This window comes from Oncorhynchus gorbuscha, linkage group LG13 (genome assembly GCF_021184085.1).
Source record: "Oncorhynchus gorbuscha isolate QuinsamMale2020 ecotype Even-year linkage group LG13, OgorEven_v1.0, whole genome shotgun sequence".
Lineage (NCBI taxonomy): Eukaryota > Metazoa > Chordata > Actinopteri > Salmoniformes > Salmonidae > Oncorhynchus > Oncorhynchus gorbuscha.
Window position 1 is genome coordinate 59,509,812 of NC_060185.1, and position 17,668 is coordinate 59,527,479.

The 17,668-nt window shown below is 47.4% G+C and overlaps 1 protein-coding gene across 2 annotated transcripts in view; it reads right to left on the reverse strand.

Moving 5' to 3' along the window:
• Positions 1 to 17,668, reverse strand: part of LOC123993221 (slit homolog 3 protein-like) — a 240,699-nt gene that overhangs the window by 70,658 nt on the left and 152,373 nt on the right. For both annotated transcript variants that reach the window (XM_046295122.1, XM_046295124.1), the window contains exons 6-8: positions 17,607 to 17,668; positions 3,475 to 3,546; positions 484 to 647 (exon numbers count right to left, since the gene is read on the reverse strand). The exon at positions 17,607 to 17,668 is cut by the window's right edge and continues 10 nt beyond it. In XM_046295122.1, coding sequence (XP_046151078.1) covers positions 484 to 647; positions 3,475 to 3,546; positions 17,607 to 17,668 — 298 coding nt within the window. The remainder of the gene's footprint in view (positions 1 to 483; positions 648 to 3,474; positions 3,547 to 17,606) is intronic.

Sequence of the window (17,668 nt, forward strand, 5' to 3'; positions counted from 1 at the left end):
TCTCTTTGTCTCTCTCTCTCTCCCTCCCTATCTCCTCTCTCTTTGTCTCTCTCTCTCTCTCTCCCTATCTCCTCTCTCTTTGTCTCTCTCTCTCTCCCTCCCTATCTCCTCTCTCTTTGTCTCTCTCTCCCTCCCCCCTCTCTCTCTTCATCTCTGCTGTGTTATTGTCTTTATTTGCAGGTTAATTATGGGGCTGCCTCTAAGGCGGAGGACTGTATTTCTGCTGCGGCTGCCTGCTGGAGATTCATCTGCTGATTAATGGCTGCAGGGAGGGGGTGGGAGCTGTTCATTAGGCCCAACCGTGAACCCTTTTATCAATTACATCCTGGAGTCAATTAAAACAAGACCACCAACCGATTCCACTGATTCATTGGCTTTTCACTCCGCACTATAAAAGACCCTGTTCATTTGGAGATAACATGAGTAGTTCTTGTGCTGTTTTTAGTACAGTGTGTTGTCATGGTGATTTAGTTTGGTGCATACCTGTGCAGGTGAAGTCTTTCTTCTGGACATCAGGGATGTTGAGACCCCTCATGCTGGCGGGGGCCATGCACTGGGTGAAGGGGGCCAGGCCATGCCTCTGCCGCAGCCAGTCGGACAGCCAGGACAGGTGGCAGTCGCAGTGCAGATTGTTAGAGTGCAGACGCCTGCAAAGGGAGGAGCGGAGAGTGAGGGAACAGCAGTGGTCAGGGCAGGTTGTTGGCTGCAGAGGGTGGGGGTGAGAGAGAGCCACAGTAGAGGGCCAGTGGCATGACATAACGCGTTAGAAAAATGACCACATCTAAGGCCGAGTAGAAGAATCCACTCACCACAACACACGCCCCCAAATGTGTTTAGAGTGACAATGAAATTGACTTTTTTCTTAGGTCTGAGGCTGCCCAGCAGATGAAAAACATTTGGAGTTCTCATTTACTCATGGCTGCCCTGCTGTGTTTATGACTCTGTGACTCGTCCGTCCTTGACAGAGATGCTGTGGTTGTCATATCCAAGACCGCCGCATAAAAGCGACTAATGTGAATCCATCTGCAGACGCAAGAATGGGCCCATTCTCTCAGCCAACACCTTCATTTCATCAAGGTCTCCCTCAACAATATGGCAGCTCTCCCAAAGAAGAGGACAGGACACGACACACAGGGGCTAAATCACTGTCTCTCAACAGTCATTACGAGACCGACTGGAGAGGAGCTGAAAGGAGAGGAAACAGGGGGGCTTGGCGGTAGGAGGAAGAGTCATGTCAGCAAATCAAAAAGTTACTTCATCCTTTTCACAAAGTCCGGCAAATGAAATACGGGTGCGATCCGTTTAGAGGACAGGAATTGCTCATTGAGGATAACAGCGTGGGTTGTAGTTTTAATGGAGCTCTTCCCATTATAAATCCAGTTTATAGCCACCCGTTGTTCCGGATTAATTACACACGAGTGGGATTAGAGAGGTGGAGGGATGGAGAGATGAGCTCCAAACTGAGACGGAACATAGGGCTCATACACCACTGCTCGGTCGGTCGGCTGTGTGTGTGTGTGTGTGTGTGTGTGTGTGTGTGTGTGTGTGTGTGTGTGTGTGTGTGTGTGTGTGTGTGTGTGTGTGTGTGTGTGTGTGTGTGTGTGTGTGTGTGTGTGTGTGTGTGTGTGTGTGTGTGTGTGAGTGTGTGTGAGTGAGTGAGTGAGTGAGTGAGTGAGTGAGTGAGTGTGTGTGAGTGAGTGAGGTGAGCTAGGTGTTCATCTTCAGAACCTGCACAAAAGGGCACCTCAGCTCACCCTGTGATCCACACAGACACACACTGTGAAAATTACTAGAGTAACTATCCCTTTCGCAGTAGGAGCCCTCACTCTCTATCTGTCCCGTTATTGAACGGCAACTCACCATGGGGTGATATCATTTGATCTAATTGAATGGCTGTTGGACAAAGCTGGTAAAAAGAGAGCGGGGGAGAGAAACAGAAAGAGAGAGAGAGAGAAACAGAGCGAGAGAGAGCGAGGGCAGAGGGGAGGTTAGCTAAGCTATTTCATCAGAAACCTGGAGCCACCCCCCCCCATCCCTGCTAAATGAATTACAGACATCTCTAAACATTTGATTTAATAAGTTGTTTTTACAAGCAGCAAATTCAATACAGAGATCTCAGGGATATTAGAGCCAGAAAATGCAGTACAAAGGAACTGGGAGCCAGGGATGTAGGGGCGGGTGGGGTAGGGGGAAGCAGGGGGAGCCTCAGCTCAGATAATTCAATACTGGCCAGGGAGCAGAAGGCCGGCCATCCCAGCGTCAGCAAATTCAATTCTGAGGAGGCGAGGAGGAGGCGAGGGGATAGGGATGGGGAGACTGCTGAGCCATGGGGCTTGTAGCAGAGCGGACAGCTCTAAGCTCCAGACCTCAGGCCCCCGAGGAGCCCAGGCAGCAGGCAGGAAAAGAGATGATTACTGGGGAGGCTGGAGTCTGGAGCCTGGGGTCTGGAGGGGAGGACACCGCAGGCTCACAGGGTCACAAGCCACTGCGGGTCTGAGATGGGTCCTGAGCGTCAAAGGCCGTCTGTCTGTCTGTCTGTCTGTCTGTCTGTCTGTCTGTCTGTCTGTCTGTCTGTCTGTCTGTCTGTCTGTCTGTCTGTCTGTCTGTCTGTCTGTCTGTCTGTCTGTCTGTCTGTCTGTCTGTCTGTCTGTCTGTCTGTCTGTCTGTCTGTCTGTCTGTCTGTCTGTCTGTCTGTCTGTCTGTCTGTCTGTCTGTCTGTCTGCCCGTCTACTGCGGACACCCTCTTACTATTTATGGTCCCCTTGGACAGTGAAGCAGTGGAACAACTCACACCACATGGTAATAATAACCAACGTATCCCAGAGCCCACTGCTTAATAACCAAGGTCAGCCGCAGAAGAGAGACATCCCGGCAAGGTAGAGCACTATGTCATTATTATGTATTGATTGTGGTTGGGGAGATAATGTGAGTGAAATGGGTACAGTGACAGTGACAGTCATGCACAACACAGATCTCAGGGGACAAGAGACAGATACAAGGTCTGCTCCCTCAGACCCCCCCAGGGGTGTCTAGGTAAACAACCCCAGTGAGCTGGCGTGCCATCGACCCTGGCGACCGGGGACGCCCCTCCACCCGCCCGCCCAATCACTCATCAGAGTTGCCTCAGGGTCGATCCAGGGATTGAACACAACAATGTCTTTGACCCACGGATTTTATAGGGAGTCAGAACTCGTGAACTTAAAGAAAGTTGTGCCTTGTTGAGGTAATGGGGCTCGAACGATTATGAGCATGAACCAACGGAGAGATAACCACTCATTATATAATCTGGATCCTGTTTCCACTCAGCCACTTGGTGGTATTTCACAATGGCTGCATCCCAAATGGCGCCCTATTCACTACACAGTGCACTACTTTCGACCATGGCCATAGGTCTCTGGTCGAAAGTTGTGCACTGTACAGGGAATAAGGTAGCATTTGGGACACATCCAAATGGTATCCTCATCATATACTCACAGAGTCCGCAGCTTGGGCATGTGGTTGAAGCTGGACAGAGGGATGAGGGTGATGTTGTTGTTGTTGAGGGTGCTGCAAGAGAGAGACCGACAGTACATTTAGAAACAATAGCCACAATCCACAAAGACAGTCATTGGGTTTCACAAGTAGAAAGAAAGGCATAAGAAGGAGTAAGAAAGTAGCACACTGTTCTAAAAAAATGAGCAAAATTAAAACACAAGTAATGGACAACGAGCAGCCTACAGTCTAAACAGACAGTCTACTGTGTCTATCTCAGTGCATCCAGAGGTGATATACAGGGCATTCGGAAAGCATTCAGACCCATTCCAATTTTTCCGCAGTTTGTTGACGTTACGGCCTTATTCTAAAATGGATTCAATGAATTGTTTTCCTCATCAATCTGCCCACTTAACACCCCATAATGACAAAGCGAAAACAGGTTTTTCGAAAAATTGTTCAATTTGATTACAAATAAAAGTATTCACACCCTTTGCTATGAGACTTGAAATTGAGCTCAGGTGCAACCTGTTTCCATTGATCATCCTTGAGATGTTTCTACAACTTGATTGGAGTCCACCTGTGGTAAATTAAATGGATTGGACATGATTTGGAAAAGTACACACCTGTCTACATAAGGTTCCGCAGTTGACAGTGCATGCCAGAGCAAAAACCAAGCCATGAGGTCAAAGGAATTGTCTGTAGAGCTCTGAGACAAGATTTTGTCGAGGCATAGTTCTGGGGTCGGCTACCGAAATAATTCTGCAGCATTGAAGGTCCGTTTGGAACCACCAAGATTCTTCTTAGAGCTGGCCGCCCGGCCAAACTGAGTAATCAGGGGAGAAGGGCCTTGGTCAGGGAGGTGACCAAGAATCTGGTCACTCTGACAGAGCTCCAGAGTTCCTCTTTGGAGATGGGAGAACCTTCCAGAAGGACAACCATCTCAGAACTCCACCAATCAGGCCTTTAAGGTAAAGTGGCCAGACAGAAGCCACTCCTCAGTAAAAGGCACATGACAGCCCGCTTGGAGTTTGCAAAAAAGCACCGAAAGACAAGATTCTCTGCTCTGATGCCAAGCGTCGCATGTGAAGGTAACCTGGCACCATCCTTACGGTGAAGCATGGTGGTAGCAGCATCATGCTGCGGGGATGTCTTTCAGTGGCAGGGACTGGGAGACTAGTCAGGATCGATGGAAAGATTAACAGAGAAAAGTACAGAGAGATCCTTGATGAAACCCTGCTCCAGAGTGCTCAGGATCTCAGACTGGGGCGAAGGTTCACCTTCCAACAGGACAATGACCCTAAGCACACAGCCAAGACAATGCAGGAGTGGCTTCGGGATAAGTCTCTGAATGTCCTTGAGTGACCCAGCCAGAACCCGGACTTGAACTTGATCTAACATCTCTGGAGAGACCTGAAAATAGCTGTGCCGCGACGCTCTCCATCCAACCTGACAGAGCTTGAGAAGATCTGCAGAGAAGAATGGGAGAAACTCCCCCAAATACAGGTGTGCCAAGCCTGTAGCGTCATACCCAAGAAGACCCAAGGCTGCAATCGCTGTCAAATGTGCTTCAAGAAAGGATGGAGTAAAATGTCATATTTCAGTATTTTTTTTATTTTACACATTTGCAAAAAAAATCTAAAAACAGTTTTTGCTTTGAAAATTGTATTGTAAAATGTAATCAATTTTAGAATAAAGCTGTAAACATAACAACATGTGGAAATAGTGAAGGGGTCTGAATATTTTCCAAATGCACTGCAGGTAAGTAGCAGAAGCAGTGGTACCCTTCTCAATCACCCAGAAGGGGTGTATTCATTAGCAAACAAGTGTTTCTACTGGACATATTCAGGTCGGTCCCTGCCCATTTGGTTCCTATTGAAGACACCCAGGTGCAACAGGTTTGTTTGAACAGCACAAAGGTTCTTGTCAGAGAGCTGGATGGTGCCTGTTGTTCACAGCATACTGTTCATCCACACCTCATCCCTTGCCTGCCTGTCTGCTTGTGTTGTGGGCCATATGATGCTGCTGGTGCAGGCGTGTCCACAACAGCGTGTAATAAGCTTTAGCACAACGATGATATTATCAGCAGCAGCAGGCGGAGGGAGGGTTAGAGGGAGGCAGCAGTAATTCCCTTTCTCTCCATCTAGCAACAGTAAATATGAATAGTACTACTTAGCAGACTTAAGTCTTGTAATCTAGCCGTCCCACCCCTCCGTCACTAGATAGCCCCCTCCACCTCCACCCGTCCCCTCTGCACCACCTCCCTGGGAAGTGTTAATGTGCACCTGCTATTTCTAAATTTGGGACTTTAATGGTTCCCGGATCGGCTCGGTAGCTAGAAACAGAAAGTGCTGAGTCCTGTCGGCGAGACGACGTTACGGGCGGAGCAGGAGGCTTGTTTTACAGCGTCTTGCTGTACTATTACTGGTAATAAGGGGTTTCGCGGGACTAGAGAGGATGCCGATCGCAGAAGATCCTCAGAGTGGAGTGGACGAGAGTAAAGACTGGCCTGCTGGTTTTTACAGTTCATGCATGTTTTAAGGAAAGTGTTGGGAGCACCGGGCAGCGGCCTCTGGTGTGACGCCATGTATCAACTCTCACTGTAACAGGCTGATTCAAACCCACAAAGGAGAGAGGAGGAAGACGGATATGACGACAACACGTGGTTCAACATATCTGTGTTCAGATTTCTAATTGGACCAGTGGAAAATTCCCGTCAAGGCAACAGCAAAGCTGAAAAAAAATAAACGAGGGTCGCATGAAAACAAAGTGAAGAAAAAAAAATCCCCTAAAATTAAATACTTGTGGAATTCTAAATGATGTTTTCATATTTCTTTTGGAAGCAATAAGCAGGGGGAACACTTTATTAAGAACGAGGGGGGAAATGCAACCAAATGGCAAGGAAAATGATTGTTATTCCACAATTAAATTATATACGGGGCGGAATCACCCTTGTCAGTCTGACCAAATTGGCACTTCTAGTGAGGAGAGTAACTCCATCCCACTTGTCAAGGCCACTGTGGCTCTCAGGCTCATCTGGCTTAGAACTACTGCTGGGTTTTTGCCACAGTGGAGGGAAGGAGGGAAGGAAGGAGAGAGAGGGCGGGATTGAGCAAGAGAGAGAGTAGGAGAGAGAAAAAGGGAATGAGAGAGGGAAAAAGACAGAGGGAGGAAAGAAAAATAAAGAGAGAAAAGAGAGAGAGCATGGGTCGGGGATGGGTCTGGCTGGGACGAAGGGAGCAACGCCCTGGTAAAACCCTGTAATATTGAACCATCAACAGGGGAAAATGGCCTCTGCCCAGGAAGGACACTCACTTATCTCTCCCACCGGCCAGAGAGAGATTTTCCAAGGAGCTGGCTGTCATGATAACGAGGAACCAGAAACCACTGAAGAGTTAGTGGCCAACGTGTTCAGCTACATCCATATTTCAACATGGTCGTTTTTTAACACTGTCTGGTCCTAGAGTGCATTTAGCCATACGGTTCACAATTGATCCGATTTACTGGGGGGCCCTGTGCAATTTCTCCTGATTACAGTAATCACACAGACAAGAGAGGCAGTATCTCAATTACGCACAACAGCTCTTTCAAGGTCTTTGTCTGCCTAGTTAAAATCCACTAACCTGCTAATCTAATATTGGAACATTAGAAAATGACCTAATGGCAAAATATGATGAATTCCTAAATCTGTTGGAGCAGACATTAGCCTCTCAGGCATGTCTGTCTGTCACCGGGGGAACGTAATCTGTTGTGTAGTGTAATGTAGTGCTGTATAGGGCCCCTATCTCTGTCCCCAGCCAGGGAGGCAGTGATGGAGCTGAGTCTTTACCAGCAGCCCATGAGGTTGACGCTATCGCATGTTGTCTATAGGGCCTGCGGAGTCTGATCACTGCCCCAGCCGTCAATCCCTCTTTATCCTTGCTCTCTCTCTCTCTCTCTCTTTCAATCTCTCTCCCTCTCTCACACTCTCTCCCCTCAGGCCGCTCGCTCTCGCCCCTCTGCTTCCTCTTCCTCTCTCGCCCCTCTATCACCGTCGTCCTTCTCCGCCTCTCTCTCTCTTTTTCCTCCCCACTCCGTCCCTCTCTCTCTCTTTTTCCTCCCCACTCCGTCCCTCTCTCTCTCTTTTTCCTCCCCACTCCGTCCCTCTCTCTCTCTTTTTCCTCCCCACTCCGTCCCTCTCTCTCTTTTTCCTCCCCACTCCGTCCCTCTCTCTATCTTTTTCCTCCCCACTCCGTCCCTCTCTCTATCTTTTTCCTCCCCACTCCGTCCTTGACTCACTCTTTCCGGCTGTAACCGTTGGGGACCGCCGCTGTTCCTGATACCTCTCTATCCTTCTCCCCTCCACTAACGGCCATGTTTTACTGACACACTCTCCCCCTCTCTCTCTCTCTCTCTCTCTTTTATTCAGCTTTTTACGTTTGGTTACTTTCCCCGTCTTGAATCTGCACAGCGAGTTATTTATTTCCTGATTGAACCACTACTGAACTAATGATTCTTAACGAAAGCAGGGGATGCTAGCTGAGTTCATACAATGCTCCAGGAAGACAATGGCGCCTATGTGTCTCGATTATGTAGCCTCTAGGCTTTAATGGGATCAATAGAGTATCCTGAATTATAGCTTGTTGTGTAGTGGAACAATGTTACTTCACGATTTTCTTTAGAGCTCCATCGATGTCCTGGTCATAGGATTATTCTTTTATTAACTGACCCCATTACTTCTCCTTAAAACAGAGACAGGCTCTGTCCGAGGTACGGGTTCTCCGATATTTTTCCAGTGCGATTTCTTTCTTCGCTCTCTGCCATGCTAAGAAAGCTTTCCCACAGTTGCGAAAAGGCCTACTTTGGGGTCTCGAGTGCTCTCTGCCTCTCTCCAGACCCTCATTAAGGCTTTTTGGAGAGGGCCCCTGGATACGTCACCTTTTTTTTATTGAAAAGACACAGCGAGGGGGGCTGGGGCTGCAGTGGCTGGTGGGTAAGACAGGGCTGGAGCGGAGCAGTGGGAGGGAGGGTAGGGCTGGGATGGACAGGAGGAGTGCATACGGCCCAGTGGAGCTGACTCAGTTACAGAAACTCACAGAGGCTTGAAATCAGGGGCCTGAGAGACACGCAATGCGACATGACGGTGTCATCATCAGCAGCACACTGCTCTGCCATGGTGTGTGTGTGTGTGTGTGTGTGTGTGTGTGTGTGTGTGTGTGTGTGTGTGTGTGTGTGTGTGTGTGTGTGTGTGTGTGTGTGTGTGTGTGTGTGTGTGTGTGTGTGTGTGTGTGTGTGTGTGTGTGTGTGCGCACGTGTGGCTGTGTGTGTGTGTGAATGTGACAGAGAGTGTATTTCAGGAGGTAGGTGAAGAGATTTTCCCCCCAACCTCTTTAACTGTTCTCTCGGCGGGCACATTAGAGTGGCACATTGTAATATCTGAGGGGGCGAGAGGTGAAGTTTCCCACGGGTTCTGCTCCTGGCCATTTCTCCCTCACAATGAGTGTGTGTGTGTGGGGGGTGGGGGCTGATTTAAGAGTCTGGTTCCTTCCCAGGAACCACCAGAGTGTATTCCCTCTCTCTCTTCATCTTCATCATCTCACTAAGCCTGCCTAAAGACACCGTGAGAGTGTGTGTTTGAGTGTGTGTGTGTAGAGGGTCTGCTTTAAAGAAGACTTGAGTGTTTGAACCAGGCAATCTGCATGTTCCGTCTGTGTGTGTGTGTGTGTGTGTGTGTGTGTGTGTGTGTGTGTGTGTGTGTGTGTGTGTGTGTGTGTGTGTGTGTGTGTGTGTGTGTGTGTGTGTGTGTGTGTGTGTGTGTGTGTGTGTGTGTGTGTGTGTGTGTGTGTGTGTGTGTGTGTGTGTGTGTGTGTCTCCTCTTCCAGAGTCCCAGAGTTGTCTCAGATGCCTTCCCTCCCTGTGAGGAGTGACATTTCCACCATGTTGCCATGGAACTCTGGAACAATCACCACCAACACAACAGCCAATGGCACGGCAGCAGCAGCGTTGGAGGCAGCGGGCTGAGAAGTGTCGAGGCAGCGGGCTGAGAAGTGTCGAGGCAGCGGGCTGAGAAGTGTAGAGGCAGCGGGCTGAGAAGTGTCGAGGCAGCGGGCTGAGAAGTGTCGAGGCAGGGGGCTGAGAAGTGTCTAGGCAGCGGGCTGAGAAGTGTCGAGGCAGCGGGCTGAGAAGTGTCGAGGCAGCGGGCTGAGAAGTGTCGAGGCAGCGGGCTGAGAAGTGTCGAGGCAGCGGGCTGAGAAGTGTCGAGGCAGCGGGCTGAGAAGTGTCGAGGCAGCGGGCTGAGAAGTGTCGAGGCAGCGGGCTGAAAAGTGTTGAGGCAGCGGTGGAGTTTACAGAACAAGCCTGGAGTTTTTGGGGCCTGGATGTCAAAACAAATGAGCAGAGTGCCTCCAGATGAGGCCTCATTTCATTACGGCCATCGTAACTCATCCACCACTTGTTTGCGGCGTGGCGGAATCCAACCCGAAAGGGATGGAAATGTTTTCCTTTGTTTTGCTTAGCGTGGAGGGCTCAGCTAAAGCACAAAGGCGCAATCAGATGTCGTTGAACTCGCAGATGACAAACATCGAAATAACATGCGCTGCAGCTCAAGACCCTGTCCACGTGGTTCGTGTCTAAGTGAGGGCTTATGAGAGACAAAAGAAAACAGTGAGGCGCTTGGGCAATGTGGACATTATCTTATCCAATAAAGACATGCTTTATGGATCCGGAAAATGTAATCGGCAACGGAGAGTAGGGCGGAGGGAGGAAGAGAGAGGAGGGTGGAGGGCGGAGGAGAGAGGAGGGTGGAGGGCAGAGGGAGGAAGAGAGAGGAGGGTGGAGGGTGGAGGGCGGAGGGTGGAGGGTGGAGGGCGGAGGGAGGAGGGTGGAGGGGGAGGGTGGAGGGCGGAGGGAGGAGGGTGGAGGGAGGAGGGTGGAGGGCAGAGGGAGGAAGAGAGAGGAGGGTGGAGGGCAGAGGGGGGAGGAGAGAGGAGGGTGGAGGGCGGAGGGAGGAGGAGAGAGGAGGGAAGACAAGAGAGGGGGATGAGAAAAAGAGAGGCGGATTCAGCTTTTGGTTCTGTAGATGGAGGGCACTCAGTATTAGCCAGTCACATACTGCAGCAAGAGGCACATGTAGGACGGACAGACAGACAGAGAGAGAGACATGAGTGCCGAGCCATTGATGAGGCCATTACAGCTTAAATGAGGACAGATTGAATCTAAGCTGTTCCCATCCCTTTTTGTCCTGGCGTACAGGAGCGAGTGATTAATTGTGCATTGGGTTGGCTCTGCTGGGACACGATGGGGTCGTTCCTCTCTCTCCTCCTGCTCCCTACCGCCACTGCGCTGCTTTGGCGCAGTCACACCACCCAGAGATATCGTAAGGGGCCACGTCTGGTGGCAAGGCAATTTCCTGTGCTTGAAACTGCTGTTTGCGAGCTAATGACAGCCCCCCCCCTCACTCGTCAACCCCCCCTTCTCTCCCTCTCACTTCCCCTCTCTCTCTCTCACTCTCTCGCCCTCCATCTCAATCTCCATCTCTCTTTCTCTGCCTGCTATCTGACTCATAAAGACTATTCTATTGGCTGAAGGCAACATTTCAAATCAGACCACACTGAGGTAAAGACTGATTTGTCCTTTGGGAGGCACACTGGTGTTGGGGATTATAAATGCATGGAATATCTGATTCACACAGAAGACTCAGTCCCTGACAGTCTCTTCTCTCTCGCTATCCCTCTAACCCCCCTCTCTCTCTTTTTATACTCAAACTCTCTGTCTCCCTCTCTACCCCCCTCTCTCTCTCTCTCTCTCTCTCTCTCTCTCTCTCTCTCTCTCTCTCTCTCTCTCTCGTTATGTGCTCCTCAGTGAGCTACAACAGGGCCTCCATCTCTCTAGCCACAGAAAGGCATTAATCAAGAGGAGTCATCAGCAGTGTTTATGAGATAGAAGTGAGGTCAGAGAGGATACAGACCGAGGGGCAAGGAGACTGAGGCTAGGTCAGGTCACATCAATTCCCTGGAAGCGTCAACGATCGCCTGGCCATGGTACAGCTGACGGACTTAAATACCAGGTAAAGGCCAGCCAAACCAAAAGCACTGAATAGCAAAAACATTATATTTTTGACCCGGTCCCTGTATATAAAAAAAATATTTTTCTGAACCAATGCATTTAGGTTTCGATCAAACACCCACGCGTCTCGCCCTAGACGGCTCTGGAACCAAAATGCAGCCACAGAAATGCGATAGTTTCTTGTGATCACCACAGCTCGGAGCAAATGAGCCGCACTGCATATAATGTAACAGTACTACTCCGCCTCACCCGCTAACACTCTCACCATACAGCATCCATTCAGTCTGCTTCTCCACAGTCAAATCACAATCAGGTCCAACAATGCACTTTCAACAGTTCAAATAAATGACACCGAGTCAACTCCGAAAGGCAGTAGGCAACAAGGCAGGAGGGGTGGTGGGGGTCCCCCCTGGTTGGTGTATTTTGGCATGCCTTGGGTCTTCGTGTGAGAGAGGTGCTTACCACTCACCAGCGGGTACGAAACATCATTAAAGTCTACTCATATTAAAGAGGGCATCTGTAACCTCAAAATAAAATAACAGCAAGAATAACAGTAATAGAAGAGAATGCAGTATCAAACAAGCCTGGTGAATCAGTGTTAACATAAAGTGAAGGGAGTCTATGTCCCCATTCGGCTGGTTATGAAGTAACTAAATCACTCTAGTTGGAACACGGAGGCCTCTGTCAAAAAGTCAGGGAAATGCAGAGGGCACACATTGACAAATGACAGTGTTTGGCAGGGCGGAAGGAGTTGGAGGAGGAGGGGGGAGGTCGTTTGTGGTAATGTGAAAACTTGGTCCCTCCCTCTTCTTATCAATGCGTGATGAGGTGAAAGTCACCTTGAGATACCTAGCATGGAAATGTCTCAGCGGCACTTCCATTCCTCATAAAAAAATGACAGAGCCCGGTAGGTCGGCACAAAATAAAAAATAATAAAAAAAGAGAGAGAGTGGCGTTCATTGAGAGACAGAATTTTCTGTACAAAAAGTGGTCATTAAATATGCAGCGGCCCCTCTGTTCTGGAGAGTGCAGCGGGAGGGGGGGACGATGGAAGATGGCCACGCAGCACTCTGGTAAGAACACAGAGGTCTCCGTAGACGACTTGCGGGCTCTTTGGCTTTTCAAAGAGCATTTCAGACTTGTATAGATTTGTAACGGCTAATGGACAGATTTAACAAATTACGTAAACGTTATAACCAAAAGAATAATGTACAAATTACATTTCTGCCCGTTTAATTCCTAACAATATTGCAAGTCATATTTTTATCATAATAGTTTTCACAAGTATAATCAAATTTTTCTCTCTCAGTTAAGAAATTATAAGCCATATTCATCACCAGTTAATTGAGGGTAATATTTGCTTGACCAGTATTCTAATACAATGCTAGTATTTTGATTGTTAAAAATCCAATAAAATGTGATATATATATATATATATATATATATTATTTTTACACAATTCATTTGCTTAGTGAAACTTACATTTGACAAGTATCTTCAAGGACATCTCGACATAAAAGCGGCATTTATTCAAATCAAATGTCCTAAGAGCAGAAACCATCCAATGAATAATCATCAAAGAATCAGTGGCATATTGGCTTGTCCATCCCCTCCACCCAGCAGTATGTTGGCCCACCATGCAGTGTGCTCTGCTGGCACCCAACCCTGTTCTCCATCTCATTGAGATGCAAGGCATGCCCAATATAAGAACATGTCCGAGATAACTTTGAAGTCATTAGTTCAGTCATTAGCACATTTATGTTAAATCCAAATTACAATTCATCACCAGAAAGGGCCGATCATTTATTTTGTGTTGCTTGGCAGGCGTTAAACTGTATTCAGTCATTGGAAGTCACAGAGCTGCACTCATTACGGAGTCCTATTTAGTCCTCCACTAAATCAGCTCTTATTCATTAGCAACTTGGGGGAATGCTTAACATCTAACACAAAAGCTGACGTGATTGTATAAGGAATTCTTCTCGGGAGAAATAGGCAGAGACTTTTGTATCGGTTGTTTTCTATGATCAGAGAGATTTCTCAGCCACCCAGGCATCAATAGGAATGAGGCCTTTGAAATGACTTGTTTATGTCTATAGTCAGATGATGCTCTTTAAAAAAATGTTTTAAAAGAAGTTTAACGATCATTGTGATTAGAAACATCACATGTGTCGACCACCCCAATTTCTGTTTTTTAAGAAGGGTATTTGGACACAATGTTTTCTTGTGATCAAACTACAAAGGAGCACCTATATATCACTTTTCTTGACAGCTTCGATACAAATATTGTGTCCATCTGACTGTGAGTGTAAATTCATTTCATCAACCAGTTTCTATTTATATACTGTAAAATTCCCAATGTTCTTTTTGGGGGGGTTTTCCCTCCTGGACAAAACACATACCAACATATTTCCGTTTTTTAATTTTTTTTTAACAATGTTGTTCTCCAAAATACTTTGTAAAAACATGGTGGTCTGACAATGTGGAACAAACATGGCTGGTCATGGAGAAATTTGTTACATCAATAATACATTATCTTTGCTTTTCCCTCTTTACCACAGGCTCTTAGAAGGCACCGATAGTTCCCATGCCAGATCTAATAGAAGAATAAAATAACAAAATACCCAGTAAGGAACAGTTTTAGTGCAGTTGATACCCTTTGATCGTATCACATGAAAGAGAGAGGATCTCATCTATGAGTTCAATTCAAGGGCTAGAAGATGGCACAAGTACAAATACACTGACATACACTAGCTATCAGGAGAGATGGTGCATCTACTGCACCATGGACAAGAACCAATTGTAATTTCAATTCTACACTGATAGACTGGGCAATAGATATAGGCCTGAACATCAAGATGCTTTCTGGTACGGTATATACCGTATACCGGAGTATTTGGAAAAAGCCACGGGATGGTTCTTGCAATACCGTCAAAACGATTTATTTGAGGTTTTTCAATCAATTGTCATATTTGAAGCTACTTTTTAAATTAAAACCGGCAGTCAACTTGTGCAATACACGTTAAAGGAGTTAAAGCAGATTGCATTCTTCATTTAACCTGTTATTGTACATTACGAAGCTTACCGTCGATCCCCAGAACAGTCGAGCCAGTCACGTGCCTGTTTGTAAATAGCACAACGGGAGACGGCGGGAGCTGTTGAGACCACAGCGTTCTATACCTATCAGCGAGTCTCTGTTGTGCAGCGCACATGAGGTGATGAAGTTACACTTGTATGCAATTCACCACTAAATGTTTGCCGTCAGAAGTCAAAGAGCTCTGGATGAGTTGTCTGTACAGCTGCCATTTCTTTCCCCTGTGGTTCCTACTTGCATGTTCTTCTCCTTTGTTCTCCTCCCGTCTGCTCCGTGTGCATATGCTGCTCTTCGTACAGAAAAGCATGCATCACAACTTCGTTCATTTGCATAATTTCTCTCGTTCACCTTCGCTTGTAAATGTCCACACTCACCGAAAATGACATTCGGTAGCTACGAACTATGCTTGTAGGAGCTGGATTTGCTTGTCTTTGCAATTAGTTTATGTTCGTTTTCGCTAGTTAGCATTTAGCTAACAGCATCTACATGATTTTGCTATTAGTTTGCACTACTTTTGTTAGCATTCTTGTAATAGAGGCCCTTTGGGCTTTTCTTGCATTTTTAGCGCCACCTTGTATGCTATGCTAGTAATAGCGTAAATCCAGGGATAAGAGAATGACAGTATGACAATATGAAAAGCTGGATACCGCTGAACTTACTGTATCTATTCGGAAAATGTGTTACAGATGTATGATCTTAATTTGATCACTCTTTTGTTGTGGAGAATCCTCCCGCACATGCAGTGTATTTTAGGTTTAAAAAGGCTTCTAAAGTATGTAATTGCCACTTTGAAATGTCAGACTTCATTTGCACTAATGAAAAATGTATTGCCCAACTAAATTTTTTTTTCCATTTGCCAAATGTCCTGTTGCTGCAACATTATTTTCCTGCTGTAGCAAATGGGCTCAAATTAAGATCCTACATTAATAGGTACACTGCCATAAAATCGAACACTTTGTTTAATTCTAAAACAGAGACAATTGCTCAAAGAAAAAGCCTAATGTACCAAGAGTGCATAACCTAATTACATCGAAGGCAATCAATGCCTAGTGCTCCAGTCAAATCAGTGTTGTAGTGGTTCGTGGAGAAGTGGGTGTACTCAAACTTTGGCAAAAAAAAAATCCCAAAACGGCCTGCCCGGCGAAGTAATGGTGCCCTGTGTGAAAAATGATATGAGAAACAGTGACATGTATTCTAAAATGATAAATCCCATTTTGGTCTTTTGACTTTCATGCCAACCCAAGACGTACCGTGCTAGCAAGCTAATAGCAGGCGTACTATTGAAACAGATAAATTAGGCTGTCAACTGAGTCAGAAATCCACAGGTTTCAGATTTGTTCCATTTTTTTTTCTTCAGTTACACAAAAAAAAATGAAAACAACCAAATGTTATGTTCTAAGTCCACAACAATGCTTAAACCACATCAGGAGACGACTTCTGTGATCTGGGAAAAATCAAAGACATTTAGATTTTTGAGTGTAGTTACTACTTTGGTAAACGCATCAGTGGGGATTAATGCCCACTGAGAAAGAAAAAGTGGCATACGACCTAAGCCTGTGTATACCCACCACTACAGCACTTAGTCCAATTATCTCCATTTCAGCTGCATGGACATATGGGCGAATTATCATCTTTAAACAACATCTTCACATTCTTCACTGACGTCCGCTTCGTCATGGGCTCTGGTCGAGCACGAGGAAGGTGCAGTATTGTTCATGAACATTGAATCCACACATGCTGACTTTTATGTCTGGTCTGCTCAGCCGACTAACGCCATCTCATCTCTATCGTGCCATTTTGTGCTGTGGTCATGAAACCATCGCTAGCCGCTCTATGAGCCAAGGCAGGGCAGAGGGAGGAGGACGCTTAGAATGAACAGCCAGTCTAGCAGCAGGATTTACTATCCTTCATTCAAACATATCCTGCACTGCCTTTGAGCACAGCCCTAATATGAGCACCTCAAGTGAGTTCTCTGTGTTAACAAACCAACCGGCTTTTTTGCAGGTTTTCTGTAAAGCCGGCGGGAGAGACTGACTGTAGGTCTCTCTTGGTCACAAAATGAGCCCTGCTTTAACAGAGGGGAGGGGTATCTGGGAAATGTCTATCTCCCCCCCAGCAATACTTTCCTGTACTGTCCTATCATATCCTTAGTAGTGCTGCCTGGGCTATCTTCACTGTGCCAGGGCTGGAGGTGCCTCCAGTGAATCCCTCTGCACCAGGACGTAACAGCCTGGGGGGCTGCAGGGGTATATACCCCCCCTGGCACTCAGACCAGTCCGGACCGAACAGGTCCAGACCCCCAGTAACACCCTCAGCCACAGGGAAGAGTTTCAGACACCGTGCTACAGTACAGCAGCAGCTCACCAGCCAAATGCAACAGTGTCTGTCAGGCCAAGTCCTGAGTCTAGTTGAAAGCTTTACACTACGACAGAGGACACAAGCTAAGCCTATAGTTTTCCTGCCGAGTAGTTACAATGCATGACACTATTCCCTGACAAGGTTCTGAATGTTTTGGAATATCCAGACATGCCTACATCACACCACAGCAGTCGACCGTAGAACTCGTTTCGACGGGCAACAGTGCACGGACGGACGGACGGACGGGGGGGTGCGTTGAAAAGTGACAAGAAAAATAAGGCGCCTTGCAAGGCACTAGCTAGCAGCTTAATGTCACAGTGCAGCACTGAGCGACAAATGAGCCGGTGCAAAACCGCGGTCACACAGTCGACACGGAGAAACAGAAGGCACGCGGCGGACAGACAGACTAACACGTCAGGAGGATGACACTATCATCGCTGCCGCTGGCAGAATGCACAGGTAGGCACGCCGCGCTGCTGCGGCTTCACATGCAACACACTTTGCCCTTGGAGGACATTCAACAGAAAACACAGGGAGATAGAGAGATAGCGAGAGGGGGGGGGGGGGGAGAAGAGGGAAGAGCAGGAGAGGTCCCTGCAGATGAGAGGAGAGGAGGAAGGGTAAGAGGAGGAGGGGGACTCACAGTATCTCCAGATCGCGGAGGGCTCGGAAGGCTCCATCTTCGATACAGCTGATGTGGTTGCT